The sequence below is a fragment of the Gossypium raimondii genome, chromosome 4 (genome assembly GCF_025698545.1).
Source record: "Gossypium raimondii isolate GPD5lz chromosome 4, ASM2569854v1, whole genome shotgun sequence".
Taxonomy (NCBI): domain Eukaryota; kingdom Viridiplantae; phylum Streptophyta; class Magnoliopsida; order Malvales; family Malvaceae; genus Gossypium; species Gossypium raimondii.
The window spans coordinates 7,498,752-7,521,548 of record NC_068568.1 but is presented as its reverse complement, the minus strand read 5'-3'; the positions used below and the strand labels follow the sequence as shown (position 1 = coordinate 7,521,548).

Here is a 22,797-nt window from a genome sequence, read left to right as displayed (position 1 = left end):
ATAGTATTGGCGCCTATCTCAGAGGCGCCAATGGTGGTGCCTATCTGGGATGCGCCATTATTGGTGCCATGTTGAGAGGTGCCAATGGTCTGATTTTTCCCTATAAATACCCTCAACACAGACATAAATTTTACTAGAGAAACGGAAGAAATAAGAAAGAAGGAAGCAAAAGAAAAGAAGGAAGGAAAAGAAGAAAAAAATAAGGTATTTTGGTTTATTTCTTTTTAAATAGAATGTAGAGTCTTGTTAGTAATTTTATTATTTGAAAGTTATTTTGTGAGGTTATTAATTTTGTTAGCTTCTGAATGAAAAATTCTGCATTAAAATTTTTATGTAATTTGTTTACATTTTGAAACTGTTTTAAGAAATTTGAAATTCTTTTTAACAGATCTAGTATTGAAAATGGAGAATCAGTTTTTTGTATGCTTTTATTTCAATGGAGAAATTTTGACAACAACTGTGGGATGTATATTTGAATGTCGCAAACAAGTAGCAATGAGATTTGATAGAAATATCTCGTTTGATGATATGAAGGAAAAAATTAGTGAAAAAATTTATAGACGTTGTGGGAGAAGGATATCAAAAGTTTTCTACAAGTTTCCAGTTTCAACAGATCCAATAAAATTTACCGAAATAGAACTTGTAGACGATGAAGACATGGAGACAATGGTCGCTCTTTATTGTAGGACTCAGAGTAACAAAAATGTACCGATTCAGTTATTTGCTGAGTTAGCCGGTGTGGAGGCAACTGAAGATCCCACTCCATTACGTAAAGAAGATGGAGTTGAAGTGCCATGTATGGTGGTTCCGGTATCGTATGTTGATAGTCAATCAACTATACATGGGATAAATATTGATCTTAATGCTGCAGCCGAGAATGATGTAGTTGGTGATGATGTATACGATAGTAGTGATCCTGTTGATTACGAAGTGGATAGTGAGAGTGATCCCGATGCGGACGAGGTCCCGGATGATATTGACGACGAAGACGTGAATGAGGATGGAAACGTTAATGCGTCTTCAGTCGGAAACCAGATTCATTGTATTGTGATACACAATAATCCTGGGGCACACATGTCTCGGATAGACCCCGATGCGGCACAGGCAGCTGGGTTTCCGGAGTACCTTGAAATACCACATGCTAACCGAATGGGCGTATATTCTGATCCAGATGAGTTATACGTGGGCCAGAGATTTGAAAGTAAGGAAGAATGCATGTTTGTCATTAAGCGGTATAGCATGAATATATCAGTATATTACAAAGTCATCGAGTCTAAACCAACATTATATATTAGAGAGTGTTGGAGGTCGGCAGAAGACTGCAATTGGCGGATACGAGCTGCATTTATGCAGAAGTCACAGATGTGGGAGATACGAATATTTGTTGGGCCTCACACATGCACTTCAACACGTATGACAGAAGATCATCGAAAACTTGACTCCAAAACTATCTATACATGCATCATGCCAATGGTGAAAGACATGCAGACCATTAAAGTTTCGGTACTGATTACCGAAATACAAGCACGATTCCAGTATCGAGTATCATACCGAAAGGCATGAATAGCTAAACAGATGGCAATGGAGCAATTGTATGGAGATTTCGATGCATCGTACAATGAGTTACAGGGATGGATAGCTGCCATGAGGGAACACGTGCCGGGGACTGTAATTGAGTTGCAGACACGATCTTATTACGGGCCAAATGACCAACTAAAATCGAGAAAAAGAATTTTCCATCGGATGTTCTGGACGTTTGATCAATGTGTGCGCGCATTTCCCCACTGCAAACCATTTGTGCAAGTAGATGGAACCTGGCTATATGGAAAATACACACAGATCTTACTTCTTGCGGTTGCTCAAGACGGCAACAGGAACGTGCTCCCGATAGCATTTGCCATCGTCGATAAGGAGAACATGGAATCGTGGGAGTTCTTTCTTACCAACCTGCGGAGATATGTTATTAGCAACGATAATATTTGTATCATCTCCGATAGAGGGAAAGGATTAATTGCAGTCATTAGGCGTTCTGGTGTACCATGGAGATCTGCATCTTGATCGACACATTATGCTAACTTCCAAATGAGATTATAAGAATGCAGACTGGAAGAGACAAGTTGTGAGAATGGGTAAAGAATTACCTTATCTTTTCAATAAAAGTTTTAATGTTTTAGAGCAATACTGTAACTTAAATTTTTTTTAATACATATGCAACATACAAGCTAGAGCCACACATTTTTCACCAAAGAATGTCCCGACTTGAGAGTGACATGGAGGGTCAAACCAACACATCTTTCCGGCAGTGGCTGGGTACCATGGAGCCGTAGTAATAGGCTCAAAGTTTTGACGAGGGCTATCGTTATGGTCAAATGACTACAAACTTAGTGGAGGGGATCAACGCCGTGTTATTAAAAACACGACATCTTCTAATTTTATCTGTCTTCTCGGCAACGTTCTACAGGTTGGCTACCTTGATGCCAAGAATGGGTCAGCAACAAGTGAACCAGATGGAGGCGGGACATGTCTTTGTTGAAAGCATTAGGGATGCAATGGTTGTAAACCGTCGAATGGCGAGGTCGATGACAGTAGAAGTATATTCACGACATAATGAAACGTTTCGAGTTACAGAGACCATCGGTTGTCGACCCAGTACACCACCTAGGTCTTACGGAGTTGATCTCCGAAATAGACGGTGCGATTGCAGGAGGTTTCAAACACTTCATTTTCCATGTGCACACGTCGTGGCAGCTTGTACTAAAGTTGGGCTCAATGTAGAACAATTTATCGATGAAGTGTACAACATCGAACGCACATTACGTGTATGGGAAAACGAGTTCCCCGTGCTTCCTGACCTATCTACTTGGGAGGTACCTCCGACGACCTTCGAGCTAGTCCCAGACAAAAGGTTGCGTAGAAACACGAAGGTCGTCATAATCATCCGTAATCCATAACGAAATGGACATTAGGGAGAAATCTGACGGGAATTTGTGTGGCGTATGCAGATTAGCCGGTCATAATCGGAGTAAATGTCCTCTCCGAAACTACCATGTTGGACAATCGTCTCAATCGGGTAGAAATTGATATGTACTTCATTACATAAAGATGGTTTGAATCAAAAAATTGTCTACAATTTGTTGCAGTTATGGAGCAATTTCAAATTGTAAAATAAAAAAAACATTATAATTTTATTTACATAAAAAACCATTATAATTTTATTTACATAAAAAGAATCATTACATAAATATAAGGTTGTTTATTACAAAACCCCTAAAATTGATGGTTTGATGGTGTGGTTCTAGGGGTATATTTTTGTGGAGCTCGACGCTCACGTTGTGGGTGATTATGGTTATCAACGTTCTCCTAAACAGTATGTTGGGGAGTGTGAAACATAGATGAATAATCATATGTCTTAAATGCCATCGATGAACTTGATCCGGAAGGAGAGGAATACGACAACGGATATTGGTCGGACGAAGCAGAGTACTGAGGTGGATACGAGGCCGCAAAATAGTCATCGCCCCCAATTCTGGATTATAAGAACTATCCTTAGAATGTGGTTCTGTCTCTGGCACTAGCACTGGCTCTGGCTCTGGCTCTGGTGCATGATGTAGATCTGGATGGGGTTGCGTAATTCGTGTCGTATGCAGAGGGACTACAATCGACTGCCCACCAAACAAAAATGGTTTCCATGTCTCACAGTACCACTGTATGTACTCTAACGAGGGCTGCAAATCTGGAGCACGATCCATCTGAGGTACCCTCCCGAACCGGTTGTTCCATATCGTAATATATTCTTCGTGCACTTCTCCCAAATTATCTCCATACCTCCCCCTCTTGCTCATCCCATGGATCTCCCCCAATTGTACTGGCAGTGTCGGGATATACTATATGCAACCGAACTGCCAGAGTACTCGATTGCCATGATACCACTCCACTACGTTAAAATTGATAATGGGTGCGCTAATGCACCATAGGTTTGAGTGGACGTGGGCAGATGATGGCATAACTGCCATAATTTTCGGAGCAGAATACGGCATCCAAGTGAACTGCACAGTTAATAACGTTGTTATATTAACGCAGGTCGAGTGAGATAAAATAATAAAATTAAGTTTATATTCGAAAAACTTACCCCCTCTCCAGCATGATTCTCAATCATTAGACGATATATCAGAACCGTCGGTGACCTCCTGATACCCAGATTAGTACTCCACCTACGAAAACAAATTGTTAGAATAATATAATTAAAAAAAGTCAACTAATTATTATAATGAGTAAAAATTCATCACCTATTAACGAGTGGAAATATATATGATTGATGACTAATGGATGCCAAGAATGGCATCCGGTAAAGTGCCCACGACTGCAGCAGTATGAGGCATCCGCCTATGTCAACCGCAGAAGGATCTGTCGTCCGACAAAGTTCGCGATACAACATGGCTAAAACTGCGGACCCCCAACTGTATGAACGAGTGTTATGCAAATTGGATAATAGGGGTAAGTACATCAAGTGGACCTTACTGCCGTTTGCATTCGGCATGAGTACACCCTCTATAAGGTGCATAATGTAAGCTTGAACAGCTTGCATCACCTCCCATTCATTAGCAGTACTTGGCAAATGCTCAAAATTGACCTTTAGCCATGAAAATTTCAAACCGATAAATTTCCCCTGACTTGGCGAGCGTCCAAGTAATTCATTGCAAAAGGTAGCCGGCCTAGAGATTGAACTTATACCCGTGATCGCATTCCCGTCTATGGGAAGCCCGAGCTGTACTTCAACATCCTCTAGAGTGACAGTACACTCTCCGCACGGCAAATGAAATGTATGGGTCTCCGGACGCCATCGCTCGACTAAAGCAGAAATCATGTCGTATCGCAAATCAAAAGTCCGGATCAATGCTCACGATCCGAACCGGCTAACTCTAAGTATGGTATTAGGCGTTCATCCGTTGAAACCCTACACTATTAACACGGCCCTCAATACGCAGATGCACAGACCACGACATTATTAAATTAGCAAAATAGTTAATACAATATAATTTAATTCAAGAAATAACATGAATATCAAATAAAATTTTATTACCATCTCATTAATAGTACTTGATATGTGATTATTATTATTAATTAGAGAACACATTTCTGCAAATCGCAATCAAAAAATGAATTCGTAATTTGTTTCAAAAATCAATAATTATTGTTAAATAAATACAAAATCAAATTAAATTAAATTATATAAAAGTTACATTATATAAAATTAAATGAGTTAACAACAACTATATGATTAAAAAGTCAGTTATAATTAAACTTTTAATAAAATGATTTTAATTTTTTATAATTAAACTTTTAATGAAATGATTTTAATTTTTTATAAACTTTATATGTTAAACTCACCAAATACTAAACTAAACACAACAACTTATAGCTTAATCCTAAATTACTAATAAATTAAATTTTAAATAATTACAAACACAAAATTTATAACATAATCCCAAATTACTAACAAATTAATTATAAAATAATTACAATATTCATACAAAAATTACAATATTACAATATATCCCGACATTACAATATTCATACAAAATTACAATATTACAATATTCATACAAAATTACAAAATTACAATATTCATACAAAAAATTGCAATATTCATACAAAATTATAATATTACAATATTCATACAAAAAATTACAATATTCATACAAAAATTACAATATTCATACAAAATACTAATCCAAAACTATAAATACAAATTTAATTATAAAATAATTACAATATTCATACAACATTAAAATATTCATAAAAAATTAAAATATTCATACAAAAAGTTAGAATATTCATACAAAATTCTAATCTAAACTATAAACACTAAATAAAGATAATTTATAATTAATAATTAATAACAAAAAATTCACAATATCTTCTAAAATATCTTCTAAAAAATTCACAAACTATAAACTTTTTAAATTATAAACAAAATTATTTACTAAAAAAATACATTACCTTTTTTCTTTCTTTCTTCTTCTTCTTCTCCTTCTCTTCTTCTCCTTTCTCTCTTTTTTTTCTCTACCGTGTGGCATGTTGGGACCATTTACATTTACTTATAGGCAAAAAAAAAAAACATACATCAAGGGACAACACATGCTGTTGGTGAAGCGGTGCAGCGGTGGGCAGAAGGCCACCATTGGCACCTCTCTATGAGCCACCTTCATTGGCGCCTACCTAATAGGTGCCACCCGACCCGACCCGACCTGACCCGTTGACCGTATTTTGACCCGTATTTTTTTTAAAAATTATTAAAAAAATATAAAAAAATATTTTATTCAAAAAAATTATTATTTTTTATTCATTGGCGCCTATCTAATATGCTCCAATGAAAAAAGTAACCCATTTTGGTAAATACTTTTTCTGACACCCTATTTCAGTAGATTTTTTTTTCACCATATTTGTGTAAAAAAACCCGTAAGACACATCTCAAAGAGAGTAAATTCGAATAGAGATTATAGTTTTTTTTAAAAAAAAGAAGTACTAAGCGATTACATCAAATCGATTAACCCATATTAAGGTATTGTTCTTGAATTATCACATTCAAGGTTTAATTGCATGAATCTTTTCTCCCATGCTATGCGCAACCCTTCAAACATAGCTCACGCTTCAACTTGAAAAATTATTTTCTTATCAACCACCATTGAAAACTCATACAATCATCTCGCATCAGCATCTCTAAACACGCCTCCCACCGAAGCACTAGTGCTATTGGACGACACTACTCCATCTATGTTGAGTTTAATCTACCCTTTCTCCGGTGGTGACCATCATATAGTTAACACCGTAGGATTCAGTTTAGGCTAGTTTGAAGTCTATTTTGCATAACTCCTCGCCAAATAATACATGTATATACAAGTTCTTGTACACATTTATTACTATTAGCAAAAACATAAAGATTACGATTCATCCATAACAACCAACATAATACGGAGAGAAGGGAATACCATTCAAACTCCTCAGACCTCCAACTCCTTGAATTCATTAAGTTCCATAACAACCATTAACCAAGCAACAAGGAAAAGAATGCACTCAGAGCATGTTTTTGCACCACAGACTGCCATACCGCTCTTTAGAAAGTACAATCCCTAACAGCATGGAGTCCTAACTCCAACACCTCACCGCATATAGGACAATGTCCCTCATTAGTCACGTGTCTCCTTTTTCGTTCACCATTCGTCAGCAGCCTATCTTTCCAAAAAGCCCAAAGAAAGACACGCACTCTTTGAGGCACCTTAGATTTCCATATTAGCTTTCAGCAGTTATAGAATTCGCTAAGAATAGGTTGGTGCATATTCCTATACGTTTCAACACTTGAAAAGTTGTCTTTAGTCATCCATTTCTAAGCTAACCTATCCGATCCTACATCAGTGAATGGTGGAACCATAGTTGCAACAAGCTTAATGACGTTATCAGGAAGTAAACTGTGTAATCAAAGCCAATCCTACCCCTACTACTATTCACCAAGTCACAGAAACGTAACGTATCATCTAGCTGGCCAACCCCTATGTAAAAATCCCTAAGTTGACCAACTTGATGAACCCACAAATCATTCTAGAAGTTCGTAAGTGGACCATCCCCTAAAGACTAGAACACATATCTGACCACACCTTCATCAAAGATCTCCAAATAAAAGAGCAATTACTCCTTACTATGGACCCTTGTACATTATACTTGTTTCTCAATAATTTCACCCGTAAAGCTTATGTATTAGTGAGAATTTGGAACCCCAACTTGAATAAGAAAATTATGTTGTGATCAACTAGGCTTCTAAGTCTAAGACCCCTGGAATCGAAAAGTCGACAACATTCTCCCAAGACACTAATATTGGTTTCCTAGACTCCAATGTCGTTCCTCATATGAAATTACTAGCTAAATTTTCAATTTCACTGCATATAGAAATAGGAATACGAACTGTGCTCATGAAATAGTTAGGAATAACAAGAAATACAAATCTTACCAACTTAATTCTTCCCGCCAAAGATAGCTCCCTGCTTCCTATCTATTCAACTTATTCTGAACTTTGCTAACCACGAAATCAAATGTACTAGTCATAACTCTTTTGTGAAATAGTGGCATGCTAAGATAATTACAAAGATCATCAACACATATGAAACTAATTTCATCAACACGCCTTAGATTGTGCTCACAGTGTGAAAAGAGAAGGCCATATAACAGTGATTTTAACAACCAAGTGACTTAAATGAAAACTTTCAAATAGTTTAAAAACCATTTTATAAATTTTTGAAGTTAAGTGACCAAAAATAATTTAGTGACTTTTGATGTAATTTACCCTTAATTTTTAACTACAGTTGTTCCTAATAATTCTACACCAGTTCAAAATTTGGCATTTTTTTCTCTCATTACATTTTTACAAAATTGAAGCTTTTTTTTATTAATTTAAAGTTTTAATTCAATTGATAATAGTTGATGTAGCGTTGTACAACTGATTTAAGTAAATATGTTGGAAAAAACATTTGAGAAACTAAGTTGATTTTCAAAAAAGTTATTGATCTATATTGTTTTTGAAGAGAGAAAGGAAAACATGTCATACAGGGCGTGTTTTCAGTTAGCTAAAAGTTGTTTTTTTTTTTTGCGATTGGAAATTAAAAGTTTGTACATTTATTTTTGTTCGTGTTTGAGATAGACATGGTTACAGTTTTAAGGAATGTTTGAATTTACGGTGGAGTTGGGTGACCTACAAATTTCATATGCCATGTAGGTATGGAGCCATCACCCAAGAACTCAGATCACGTTGCAACTTAAGGTCCTAGCTGACAGTGATTATAGGTATCAAGTTGAATTGTAACTAGAGCTTCAAGTTTACAAAGGCTATGTTGTCAAGGGATGGAGCATAAATGGGGTCATAGTTGATAGTGGTTATACGGGCACGACAACGAGTTCTTCTCATCAGAAGAGGATGCTTTATATAACTCAAACACAAATACGAGGAAGAAAAACGTAGTGTCGTTTCAATATAATCAAGTAATGCATCTTATCCATCACTACTAAAGGCGATGACCCCATTATTATAACCTGTGACAGAATTAAGGTGTAACAGGTTATACTAACAAGGTCACCATATTTGGTGTAGATGGACAACACAAATTACTTAATTATAATGAAAGGCCCCTTGCATTTTTCTTCCTCGCACTTTTGTATGAGTTTTATGAAGCATGCTCTTTCGATGAGGAGAAACTCATTATGGTGTCTGCATTAGCACCATCAACTACGACCCCAGTTATGCTCTATCCTTTGATAGCATAACCTTTGTAAACTTGAAGCCTTAGTTACATTTCAACCTGAGACGGTATAATCACTGCCAACTTGGACCTTGAGTTGCAAAGTGATCCCGGCTTTTCAAGTGATGGCTTCATATTCACATGACAAGTGAAATTTGTAGGTTATTGAGCTCTACGACATCACCGTGAACCCAAACACAACTTAAAATTATGACCATGTCTCACTTAAAATGAAAGACAAATAAATCTTTAAACCCGAAAATTTCAACACGCAAGAAAAAAAATTTAAAGGATACTGAGATATGGTAAGTATGGGATAGGAACGTGCATTTATATAAGGGATGAGGCGGGGTAAAAAGGGAAAATTATCCCAAGAATCCTTGGTTGCAATGTATGAAATTTATCTTGGGAATCCCGATTTGCAGGGACTCAGAGGTAGAAGCAATCAAGTTGGCCTGGGGATTGAAATAGGCAGAGAGAAAATGCTCCATGCAATGGATGTTTTCATCTGACTTGTGGCTAGAAAAAGCGTCTTGCAAGAATTGTCTTCATCTAAAATGACAGATGAAAACGCCACCTGCAAAGAGAATTTTCTCTTTAAGTGTTTCAACTATCAAATTTAATTACTTCTAAGCCCTTGCAACTTGAGATTCCCAGGATAAATTTCATGATTCTCGAAAAACACCGCTGCAGGGGTGTGTTTTCTCCCCTAAAAATTTCATGTGTGTCAAGGTAGGAGCTCTATAGAAAGAACTCAATACAATAGATTTTCCATACCGACCATTGAAGTAGATTGTTGATTTGAATGACACTTGGCATTAGGAGTAATTGGCATTGTCGTGAAAACTTAAATTTCGTTCCTACATTGTTGTTGAAGCAAAGGTAATTTGTTAAAGTATGTGTAGGTTTAGGGTTTTGGGTGATGAAAACTATATTTTTTTGCTATTTTCTTGATTTCAAATATATGGAACAGGCTATTTGATTGAAGAAGAACATACGAGTCTGAGATGTTATCCATTACAACGGTCAAAATTTGTGAGACCGAAATTGACCCTATTTTTGTATCAGCATAATCTGAATATCTGACATTCAACTAGAGCGTAACGTTAAAAGAGTTTAGGATAAGGGTTAGGTGCAATGTGTGGATCTGAAAAAGAATATTAATCCTTACATGTAAATATCTTTTGTCATTGGACCCCACTAGTTATGTCATTTTTTAGATCACTAGGGACAACAATTTGGAGCAGGTGGTTGAATCCCATTGCTCAAGTGGGAATGTTGTACTAGAGTCATATGTCGACTTCATCGAAGAGAACGAAAGTGGCCTGAGCTCGATTACACTGTGCTCCCCAAATTCCACACTAGATCAAGAAGTTGAAAGTTCCATGCCAAACCATCAATACGCACAAAACTAATATCTCTAAAAATTATTGTCAGCCTAACACAGTTTAGGATCACAAAAACCAATAAGCGTAATAGCTAAAGAATTCTGCTAATATTTTTTTGCAACAACTCTGAAAGAATTCGGGGATGACTAAGATGTTTTCATAACTAACCTAAGAAGGCGTGTTGTACTGCAACCTAATGTATGGATAATTTCCAACACAGCCACCGGAATACAGACTACATTCGATCAACGTTCAAGCCTATGGGATCGTGCACACCATGGGTATTGTTTGTGTCATATAAGGTCTAACTACATGGGCTGATACCATAAGGATGCGGAGTGTCGACATGTCATTAACATGGGTATGTTGTGCATAGAATTTCTTTCATGTATAACAGTTTAACATATACATTTAGGTTGCTTTTCTTGAATGCAATATTTATTGCCATCGACAGGGTACAAGCTTGTCCAACATCGATTCCATGAAATGTTGGAGAGACTATAGGTTGTAAATCAATTGGGTGCGAAGTACCTCGATGAGATACCGAAGGAGCAGTGGGCATAGTCGTATGACGCAGGACTATAATACGAATACATGACCATGAACCTAGTGGAATGCATTAATTCTATATTGAAGGGGACAACGCCATTTGCTGGTAACCTCGGTGGTCAATGAAACATATTTCCGATTGGCAGCCTTGCTCCCAAAGTAGGCTGAAACATACGCGAGTAGGTGTTGAAAGATATTGAGGAAAATGTAGAAATCGTGAACTCAATGACTTCAGTATGTCACTCGTGACCAAATCTAGTATTTTAGGTTAAGCAGCCCCATAGACCCAAACGAGGAATTATCGGTGAAGTGTATTGCATAAACCTGAGATAAATGACTTATGACTATGGGAGATTTCAAACACTTTGTTATTCACGTGTAGATTGCATGACCTACAGTGACGCAAAAAAATTAGGCCCGCTTAAAATATGGGTTGGGCTTGGGCTTGAACATCTAAGGCCCAAGCCCAGCCCGACCCAACTTGACCCATTTTTAAGTTTATAATACTTTATATTATATTATTTTTATATATTATGTAATGTAGAACACATTAAAAAAATAAACCTATACTAAATATATAATACTATTCTAATATAAATGTAAAATAATGTTAAGATGACAATATAAAAATTTTCCATAAATAAAAAATGTATAAAATTATTAAATATTAAAATAATATAACATAAAGATTTTTTTTAAAAGATTTTAAAAATAATATGGGTGGACCTAAAATGGGCTTGGGTTAGTCTTTTGTAAATATGGGAGGGTTTGGGCAAAATTTTAGGCACATATTTTGGGTCAGGCCGGGCTTGGACAAACATAAAGTATGTTAATATCATGCTTAAGCCTGGTCCGAACCCGACGCATGAGCACTTTTAGTCCCGGGTAAAAGGATGTGGCCGTCTACCTTGCACGCTCCTTTCGAGTTGGTACCCGATAAGAACTCACGGCGCAACTCGAAAGGTTGGCCGAGCTCAACTCAAATATGAGACAATATGGATATTTAGGAGTGATGAGACACATCAAGATTATGTGGTTACTGTCGGAACCCAGGGCATATGAAGCCAACATGTCCACACAACCCGGGAGCATCAAGGAGAAGAGCTAATTAAAACACTAAATCATGTAGTGAAAACATTAACTTATTTGTTTATTCATTAATTTTTTCTGTAAACTTTAAGTTAATTTTAATTATTGAAGTAAGATATAATACAATATGTAAGCTAAAGTTTTAATCTTTTTTCGAACCTTCTGAGCAACTCTTTGCTTTATCAATATATTGTACTTAACAACTTAAATGAAAAAGTAATATAAATAATTCTAAATTTTAAACACACAATATATGGTACAAAGGGAACCAATTTAATAGATTTGTTTCATAAATTGTAAAAAAGTGTACATTTGGGATGTAAAACAAGGTATACAATTTGGGAAAATTACAAATAACATAACCATCGGTATCCTGAATGTGTGCCACAACCTGGTGGGCGTCGGGCACTCCTAGGGTTCCGTCGCACTATTTAGGTTGGCAGCTCCTCATCGACTTTGTCTTCATCTTCACGTACACATCAGGGTTGGCTGTTGAAATCCTTTTAGCCGTTGGAAAAGTTACCACTGGAATAGTAAAGAAAACGGGTCCTATAAGACACATTTTCCTTTCTCTATCCAAAAACAACGTAAATCGGTAAATTTTAAAATTTTCAACCTACTTTCTCAAATGTTTTTTTTTTCAGCATATGTATAAAAATTAGCCGGCGTTGTACTTACATGATTAATCGATAAATTAATAGTGAGTCTGGATCTTTTTAGAAATAAAGTAACTTTTTGGGTAAAGAACAAAAATAGTCACCTAATTATTCAGTTTGTTTTGTTTTAGTCACCCAAATATTTTTTTTTGTTTGTCACTCAAGTTTCTAAATTAAATATTTTAGTCACTCTTCCGTTATTTGTCTAACTGAAGTCTAACGTGGGCTTTGTTCTATTGGTCTAGTAATAAATTTATCCCACCAATGTTATACAATTGATGTCCTCAAAACTAATTAAAAATTCGACAAAGGCAAGTGCACCTATCAATTAATAGTATAGCTACAGTGAGCACATATATCGTTCCCACAAAGACTAAAAGTATTAGTAATTACCGTCTTTCTATTATTTAACCGAAAATTTGGAATGATTGATTAAAAACTAAAATTAGCTAATTAAATTAACTAAAGAACACAAAAAAAAATAGGAAAATAATCGAGAAAACAATCAACAAGCGAAACAATACCTAATAGAGAATTCACCTAGACTTCATCTGTCACTATCAATCTGAATTAAACAATTTCTTCACTTAGCTTCTTAATCCATAGAAATCCCTAAATTATGTTAATATCTCTTTCGAGAGGAAGAGCAACTGACTTTGGGTTGATTAATTGAAATTGCTTTCTAATTAAAACCCCTAGTGTTGATTAACTCAATCTATGGATCCCTCTATTAGATTTAACTCTAATTCGATAGATTTATGTAGTCCTATTTCTAAGATTGCATGCAACTCCACTCAATTATGTTAGATCTACTCTTAAACATGAATTTTTCCTCCTCTACTCAAGCACATCAAACATGGATTAATAGTCCGAAAATATTAAACAAAGAATTAAGCACACAAAATTAAAAACAAGATCCAAATATTTATTGTGTAAAATAGAAATCAAAAGACAGAATTCATCTCTCGTAGGTATTTAGAAGATTAGTTCATAATCGAAAATAAAAACATCTCAAAGACAGTATAACCACAAGAAACAAGAAAACCCATAATAAACTTTAAAGAAATCAAAAAGAGATCTTCAATCTTGATGGAAATCTACTTCAGAGTCAGCTTCAATAGTGTTTTTTCTAGTCGTCTTCTTAAGTATTCTTTGACGGCTTGCTCCCTTTTCTTATATTTGGTATATATAGGTCTTAGAATGCCCGAAAAACCTAAAAATTGTGTTTGTCTGCATTTTTGGAGTGCAGTTTGCGAAATCCACACGGTCTGGCACATGACCATGTGGCAGCTCGTGTGGCTCACACGACCATGTGTCCAGCCCGTGTGGCTCCTAAAACTTGCTCTGATTTTCCAATTTTCGCTCGTTTATCGTTTCTTTTGCCCCCAAATGCTCTCCTAAATATAGAAACATGAATTTAAAGGATTAGGAAAATAAAATTCGCCGTTTTAAATTGAATAATCATCCAAAAACGCATTAAGAATGAGGCTAAAACATGTTACTTTTAGCATTTATCAACAATCTACCAATTTGATCCTAAATCTAAAAAATTGAACAAATTCGACCCTTAATTTTTACAAGATTTTTCATTTTAGTCCTAATTATTAAAAAATAATTTGAAAATATTAAAATTTTGAAAAATTAAATATAAAAATAAATTTAAGATTTTTGTATTGAAAGTGACTTTCAGCAGTATCTTCCACTTTGTTTTTTTCTTTCCTTCAATTGATGACGTTGAAAATATCAAATGTTATGTCCTTCACCTACAATCTCTCTCTAATTCTTGAGTTAGAAATGACAAAGACACAAGAATACTAGAACTTGAAAACTGGTATTATCTTTATAGCAAAGAGTAAAGCTGTTGGAGTTGGTGTCATCAACCCAACCATTTTTTTGGGTTCATAAATTTGTTAATTTTTAGTTTTTCTTTTTCTAGGTTTTGACTAGGCATTTAAGATGAAGAATGTAGCAAAACAAAAAGGGCACTAAATTAAAAGAGATTGAATAAAAAAATAGCTTTAATTTCTGGTTTTCACATGTTTGATCGATCGAATATGAGAAAGGTTGATGAGAAAAATAAATAAATATTATAAAATTAAATATAAAATTTAAAAATAAAAATAAATGTTTTAAAGAGTTTTTCAAAATGTATTTGATAATTTTATAATTTTGTAAATATTGAGAGCCAAATTTTTAAATTTTTACATTTAAAATCAAATTAATAGAAAAATAAATATTAGAGTGCTAAAATTATTATTAGGCCAATAAAAAAACCCACATTCTTAATAAGTTAACAAAAAGAATGAAAAATATTTTTAGTTTCAAAAGGTTGAATGACTAAATCCATTAATAAGCTATTCATTTCTTTGAGACTCACGCATCAGGTCTCTTGGTACCTTAACCACGGTGTGAACGGCCTTTAAACGGCAACTGCCAAACCATATGTTAATGTGTATTTGAGCCCAACCATTATACTCTAAAGATGCTATAACTTGTTAGAATCCGTCTACTTCTCAAACATAATTTCCTTTTTTTTTCATTAGAACTGAATTCTGGATAAGCAATTATTGACTAGTCTTGTATGCTATTAATCTCAACATTCAAATTTGTTGGCAAATAGATCTCAAAAGATATTGTATGATGCTGGTTTCATATGTCATAAAGATATTGTATGATGCTGGTCTTCATTCCTTGCCCAAATGAAGGAATCTCCCATGTCCACCAACAACTCAATTAGGTTCCTTACAACGAAGGAATTGAACAAATTTTGATCTGAATTCTGGAGGAATACGAGCAGGACGATAATTTTTGTCAAGCCATACAGCTTTGGCCTTTGCCTCCAGAATAGGCTGCACATCAAATCATCAGGTTACTAACGAAAACACCAAATCCTTGACTTGAAGAAGAAGAGTTGCAGGTTTGATCATAACAAACCTCTTCATTTGGCATCTTAAAGATGAAACACTCAAAGTACAGGCGAGCCCCTGAGGAGTTGGAAATTCTCGCCTTAACAACAAATTTGTCTCCACTCTGGTTTCCAGAATGTACATGAGAAGTAGACATAAGTAAGATTACTGAAGGGATCAGCTAACATGGAGAAAAGCTAATCATGCTATGAAAAGTTGCAGCAGACATGCTGAACTGGCACAAGCTAACATTTCTAATGAAGTTTGCTGAGTTCAATTCTAGAATGATGCAAACATAACTGCGTGTATGATATACCAACCTCGCCAAATTGAAATCCAATTTTAGTACTGTGTCAAGCATTTATTTTCTAATCTTTTTAATAAAACTCAATTAACACTTCCAGAAAAGCAGTTCTGCATATCCTAGCACTGCATTTAGTTAAGTGTACAGAAGAGTCTCAAGCAGATTGCATAGAAGATTATTAGATTGAACTATTTAATTTCTATACCAGCTGGAATAGAATTTAGAAGGACTCGTACTCCTATGGAACTCCAGCTAACATATCAATTGCTTTAGACTTAGAAGTATTCTTAAGCTCTACCTTGCGCTTTTAAACTAAAGAAATTAAGAAACAAGAAATTCAAAAGATAGCAAGAACTTTCACCTCTTTTCACATAAGTTGTTGAATAAATAGGTAAAGTGATTAAAGAAAGTGGCCTACCCTTAAAGGTCTAAGAAATTTGAGCGACAACTCTGATAGTGCTAATGAATCACCAGTATGGGCAGCTTCATCACAGCTGATACCAATACTTCCAAGTAGTTCATGGCAACCTAATTATCCAAACAAGAGTGGTTCTATATCAACAAAATATGATTTATATATATATATATAGCAATCAAAACACAAAGAACATGCAAGAGTTGAATCAACTGCCAGGGTAAACTGCAAGGAAAACGTCATCGTCAGAACCTCTATATCCACTTCATAATCTACGACTGCCAACAGCATAATTCCAATAGCATGAAGTCCTTTTTTAATAGTAGTTTTAGACATGAAAGAGAACAAACCGTTCAAAGTAAAACCTCTCCTTGGTGATCCTAACTCAATTCATGGACCAAGTCCCAACATTTTAGAAGGTTTTGTTTCAGAATAAATTGAATGTGAATTAAAGAGAACATACTTTATACTTCACAGAACTAGTGTAACATCCCGAATAGGGCCTAGGAGTTTGAGGCACGGCAAGTCTGTGATTTCAGAGATTTTGCGAACTATGATCGCCAGAGATTTAGTGAGATGTGGTAGCTAGTAGGCTCAAGTAGTGTGATCGTTCTTTTGGGCCGAGTGTCAAAAGTAGGAGTAGTCAAATGAGAATTATACCAAAATTAGGTAGTCAACATACTTTTCTCTTCGTAAACCATTTATGCACGTAACTCCTTCCTACTTCTAATACGACTAGGGTTTCCTAAGAACATCGAAACACTTTATGCCTATAAATTAAACTCCTTTCATTGAAAATTCATATTCTTTGTAAAAAGCAAAGCTCTCTCAAATTCCTTCATCCATAATCCTGTTGTCAAGAACGTAGAACCTAACTCTTAGTCACCTCAGACCAAAGAGGATTTAAGTTGAAAACTGAGAAAGGGCGGCTCAAATATTGATCAGAATGGGGCATGAAGCGATTAGAGCAACTCGAATCTTCGGGCATATGGTAATCTTGTTACACCTGAATCAACAAGAAAGGGTAGGCGACATCTTGGGGCATCGACAAAGCATTGTAGATCTCCTAAACACATGTCAAACTCAGAAAGGTCTTTAGAAAGTTTGTACAGAGAAGTTCAAGCTGGGATATCTAGGGCACCCAATTCTCATATTATTTATGTTGAATTTGTTGTTCTTGGAATATTTTTTTCTTTTTCAAGATACTTATTTCCAATCAATTTCTTTATTATCCTTCTTTACTATTTTTGATAATTTATTCCTTTCGAGCTATGCTCAGAACCAACTTTATTCTTATCCATTGTCATGACCCTTTTTTGCAAGCATGTTGCATTGGAATAATGATCAATGGAATAATAAAAATTTCACAAAGGAAGTTTTGCATATTACTTTGAAAAATTTCTAAATAATATAGGAACCTGAAACAGGACTATTGTTGAGAGCACACCAAATTTAAAGGTTGGAAATTTGAGAAGGAAGAGTCTAAATTTGGACTTTCTCTTTGGATTTTGTTGTCAAATACATTGATTGAACAAAATGATAAGATGACGGGTTAATGACAAAGCTTAAATAAATAAGCAAACAATAATCATCAGACAGGAGGAAGATGTTACCTCGAAAAAGAGAGCCTTCATCTGCGCATAAGTCTTTGGTACGACACCTTGGGAATGGTGTAAGGAACTAGAACAATTTAGATCATGTATCCTTGAGTTGTGATAGAAAGATTGAGGAAAAGCCACATATTTCTACACTTAGATTACAGTGGGAGAATGATGGTACAAATTTTGGGCCCCAATGGATTAAACTTTAAGGTTTACAATGGGGGGCAACCTGGCTAAATGTTTCTTCAGAAAAGCCGGTCAAGCGAGAACGCGTTGTAGCGCGTCAGTGTCAAAGCCTTAATAAACTTCGAGTAATGACAACCTAAGCGGGATCATCCTCAAAAAAATAAAACTCTGCATTCATGCAAACATTATTCACATGTCTAGTTAGGAGCATTGGATTCATTTTGATCATGCCATCTTAATCATTAGGCATAATTAGGTTCATTATACAGGTCATGTTCCCCAGAGAACAGATCAGTGAAGATAGCGGATCTTGTCTTCCTACATCGATAACGAAGCAGATCGAAAATACCAATTTTACTTCCCAGGCGATGCAGTGGAACAGATTAAAGACACATCGGTGAATCTTGCTTCCCCGACATTGCAGTTAAAAAGATTAAAGCTACAACAACAAATCTTATTTTCCTGGCGGTGCAGTGGAACAGATTAAAGCCACAATGGCGAACCTTGCTTCCATGACATTGCAGTTAAAAAGATTAAAGCTACAACAGCGAATCTTACTCCCTAGGCGATGCAGTGGAACAGATTAACGCCACAATGGCGAACCTTGCTTTCCCGACATTGTAGTTAAAAAGATTAAAGCTACAGCAGCGAATTTTACTTCCCTAGCGGTGCAGTGGAACAGATTAAAGCCACATCGGTGAATCTTGCTTCCCCGACATTAAAGTTACAACAGCGAATCTTACTTCTCAAGCGGTGCAGTGGAACAGATTAAAGCCACATCGGTGAATCTTGCTTTCCCGACATTGCAGTTCAAAAGATTAAAGCTACAACAGCGAATCTTACTTCCCTAGCGGTGCAGTGGAACAGATTAAAGCCACATCGGTGAATCTTGTTTCCCCTGCATTAAAGCTACAACAGCAAATCTTACTTCTCAAGCAATGCAGTGGAACAGATTAACGCCACAACGGCGAACCTTGCTTCCCCGACATTGCAGTTAAAAAGATTAAAGCTACCACAGTGAATCTTACTTCTCAAGTAGTTCAGTAGAATAGATTAACGCCACAACGGCGAATCTTGCTTCCCCGACATTGCAGTTAAAAAGATTAAAGCTACAACAGCGAATATTACTTCCCAGGCGGTGTAGTGGAACAAACTGAAGCTACAACAGCGAATCTTGCTTCCTCGACATCACATTTAAATAGATTAAAGTTACGAGTTACAAATCCTATCTCCCCGACGTTGCGGTAGAGTGGATCGAAGCACTAATCCCTATGCCACTGAAGATGCAGTAGGATGGGATGAGGCTACTTGAAGAAGAAAAGTACCAAAGTCTAGCACGACCGGGCAAAATTGGTCATTTTAGAGTCTTGGCTCCGTTCCTGTTACACGATAGTGAGCAAAGAGGGGCAGCTGTAATGCCCAATTATTGCCCGGGCTCAGTTGAATAAATAAAATTCAATATTTAAAGTCCAAATACATAGGCCCAACGTGGCCCAAATTGTTTTAACCTACCAAACCTATACCCATTACACCGGTCCAAATAACTAAAGCCCAAACCAACTAAAACCCGAATCATTAAAGTAAGAAACCCGAAACCCTAGGGTTTCGGAGATCCCAACAAGAAGATTTAGCCTTCAGCGCCGTAATCAAGCTCTGCCCTCACACATGCGCCACTACCGTACGCCAGCTGGCCCATGTACCTGCAAAGGACAAGCAAACGCAGCAGAGACAAAGAAAAAAGAAAAAAAATTGTATACGGGGGATTTCATTTTTATTTTTCTTTTCTTTTTCTTTGTTCGACTATAAAAGAGCCTTTCAAAAAACCTGTAAAGGGGGAGAAAAAAAGGGGAAAAACATGAACATTGTATCAAAAATTCTGAAAAGCAATAGAAAAAAACAATTTCTTAAAGGTGATTTGAGTTATTTTCGCTGCTTTTTTCGTTTTATTTTCTTTAATCGTTTGATAGTAAAAAGGAGAGATAAAAGGGGGATTTACCTTCACGTTGATACCGGTTTAGTCCTCGGTCGCTTCGTCGGGATCGGAGCTCGAGCAAGGACGGTGGGGCGAGGACTGACGGAGCCCCCTAAGCGGCGTGAAATCTAGGGCCAGAAACCCTAGCAGAGAGCTTAAGCCTTTTTTCTTTTATTTTTTTTGGTTATGCAAATGTGTTTTTAACGAAAACTTAGTTTAAATAGCAACGCAATACAACGACCCAGGGAGGATCCGCGCATTCTGACTTATTGGTTTATTTGCGCTGAGAGTCCCTTTATGTTTTGCTCAGTTTCAATCGGATTTCTTTCTATTTTTCTTAATTTGTATCGCATATTTAACCTTATTTTCATTTAAATCCATGGTCAAACGGTGTCGTTTCTGCGATTGATTTGGATAATCTCAAAGTTTGCGTATAATTGCTGATTTGGTCCTTCATTTTTAAAATAAATTTTTAATTTAATACTAATTTAGTTTTCTTTCTCAAAATTCAACGTTACTTTTTTATTCTATTTTTTATATTATAGTATTTAATATTATTTATAATATTTATTTTGATAGTGTTTAAGTTTACTATTATTATAGTCTAAATTATAATGAATTATTATTTTAGTTTGCTTTTTATATTTTCAAAACCATTATATATCAATATTTTGAATCTATTGTATATCATTTAATTTTGATTTCTTGTTATTATTATTTTATTTTCATTTGGAACTTTGGTTTTAAAATTTATAGATTATTATTTTCAATTTCAAAACGTTTTCTTCATATTTTATTTTGCTTTCAAAGTTTTTTGAATAAATCATTATTATATTCATATATTTTTTTCATTATTTTTACTATTGGCTTAATATTATTTTCAAACCTACTAATAGTATGATTTCTAAGATATGATACACTATTCTTTTAAAATTATTATCAATATGTTTTAAATTTACAAACTTTTAAATTTATTTTATATATACTTTTATTTTTCCAATTTGATACATTATTATTTATCACACTTAATATATTTTAAGAATTTGATATGTTACTTTATATTTCTCAATAATTTATTTTAGAATATAGTTCCAAATTTTATTTTCACCATGATATCTCATGACTATTATATCTATATGTATAATTTATATGGAATTGTTGGTGTATATAAATAAATGTAAAGTATAATAGATTTCAACTTATAAAATTTTATACGCATTTCATACATAAGTATCTTATTTCTTAAAGGAAGTTATTTATTTTGCTTGCTTTAGTTTAATTATTTATTATGAAATTTTTCTAAATATCTTTTTCAAAAATATCTTTATGAGATTGATTATTGATTTATTAGATACTTAATTATTAATGTTGATGTATTATATGTTTGGTTGCTGCATATTATAAACTTGGTTTGTTATTCATCATCTGCTTTATATATTGCTATTCAAATTATGTTGTTTGCAAAATTGCATTTCTTTAAAGCATTACAATCGTTTTATTTCAAATTCCTAAAAAGGGCTTGGTGTTTATGAGTTCTAGAGAGAATTGTGCCCTAACTTACTGGGCTTCAATTCTTCTCAATGAATTTATATCATCAAGTATCCATTTTATTAAAACCATACAATTGTTAAAATAAAGCTCTTAAGATTACAAAATGTTGGATCCTAACTTATTGGATGTGGCATTTTGTTGTCTCGATTTTCAAAAATAAAGGCAATATTTGAGGTTTAAGAATTTCGAGAAATTGAATCCTAGCTCACTGGATTCTGATTTCTCGATTGACTTAAACAATCAGGTAACCTTCTTTAAACTCATGATTTTCATAAAAAAGGAACACATTTAATTTCGAAGATAGAATTGTAACACCCTAACTCACTGGGTGTGATAATTTATTTCTTCGAAATAAGTGCGTCTTATCATTTAAGCTAGTTCATCCAAGTTTTCTCATCAAGGATCGTATTTTTAAAATCTTTTCAGAAATTCGACAATAAAACATTGAGCAATCAAATCAGTGCCAATTTTGGGCGTTACGAGGGTGCTAACCCTTCCTCGTGCGTAACCGACCCCCGAACCTATTTTCTCAAATCTCGTAGACCAAAATCATTTTAAGGTGAGCCAATCACACCCCAATAAAAGATCTGTGGTGACTCCATTTATTTCAAAAAGTCTATTCCTTTTTTTTTTCAAATTTAAGAATGGTTTCGACAATCACTTAACAACACAAATAGATAGAATTTTTAACAGAATGATCAATTTGCACTTTCTTCTAACGTACAAGGTCTAATTTGCATTTTTTTTATGTAGAAGAGGCAAAATGCAATCTGACTCCTAGTACAAAAGTCTCCATAGTACTTTTATCCGTAGTTTTATCATTATACTAAATTATAATTTTATATTTTTCCAAAAAACCCTTACAAACAATTTTACTATTCTGAGACTAGAGGTGT

The 22,797-nt window shown here is 34.9% G+C and overlaps 2 protein-coding genes across 2 annotated transcripts in view; both read right to left on the bottom strand.

Moving 5' to 3' along the window:
* LOC105780589 (acyl-acyl carrier protein thioesterase TE3, chloroplastic) overlaps positions 1-22,797 on the bottom strand; it is a 42,500-nt gene that overhangs the window by 2,992 nt on the left and 16,711 nt on the right. The gene's annotated exons all lie outside the window — the stretch shown is intronic.
* Positions 15,696-16,882, bottom strand: LOC105779078 (acyl-acyl carrier protein thioesterase TE3, chloroplastic-like). Its single transcript, XM_012602828.2, has 4 exons — positions 16,786-16,882; positions 16,595-16,704; positions 15,901-15,996; positions 15,696-15,815 (listed from the first exon to the last, which is right to left on the bottom strand). The coding sequence occupies exons 1-4, from the start codon at positions 16,880-16,882 to the stop codon at positions 15,696-15,698; spliced, it is 423 nt and encodes a 140-aa protein (XP_012458282.1).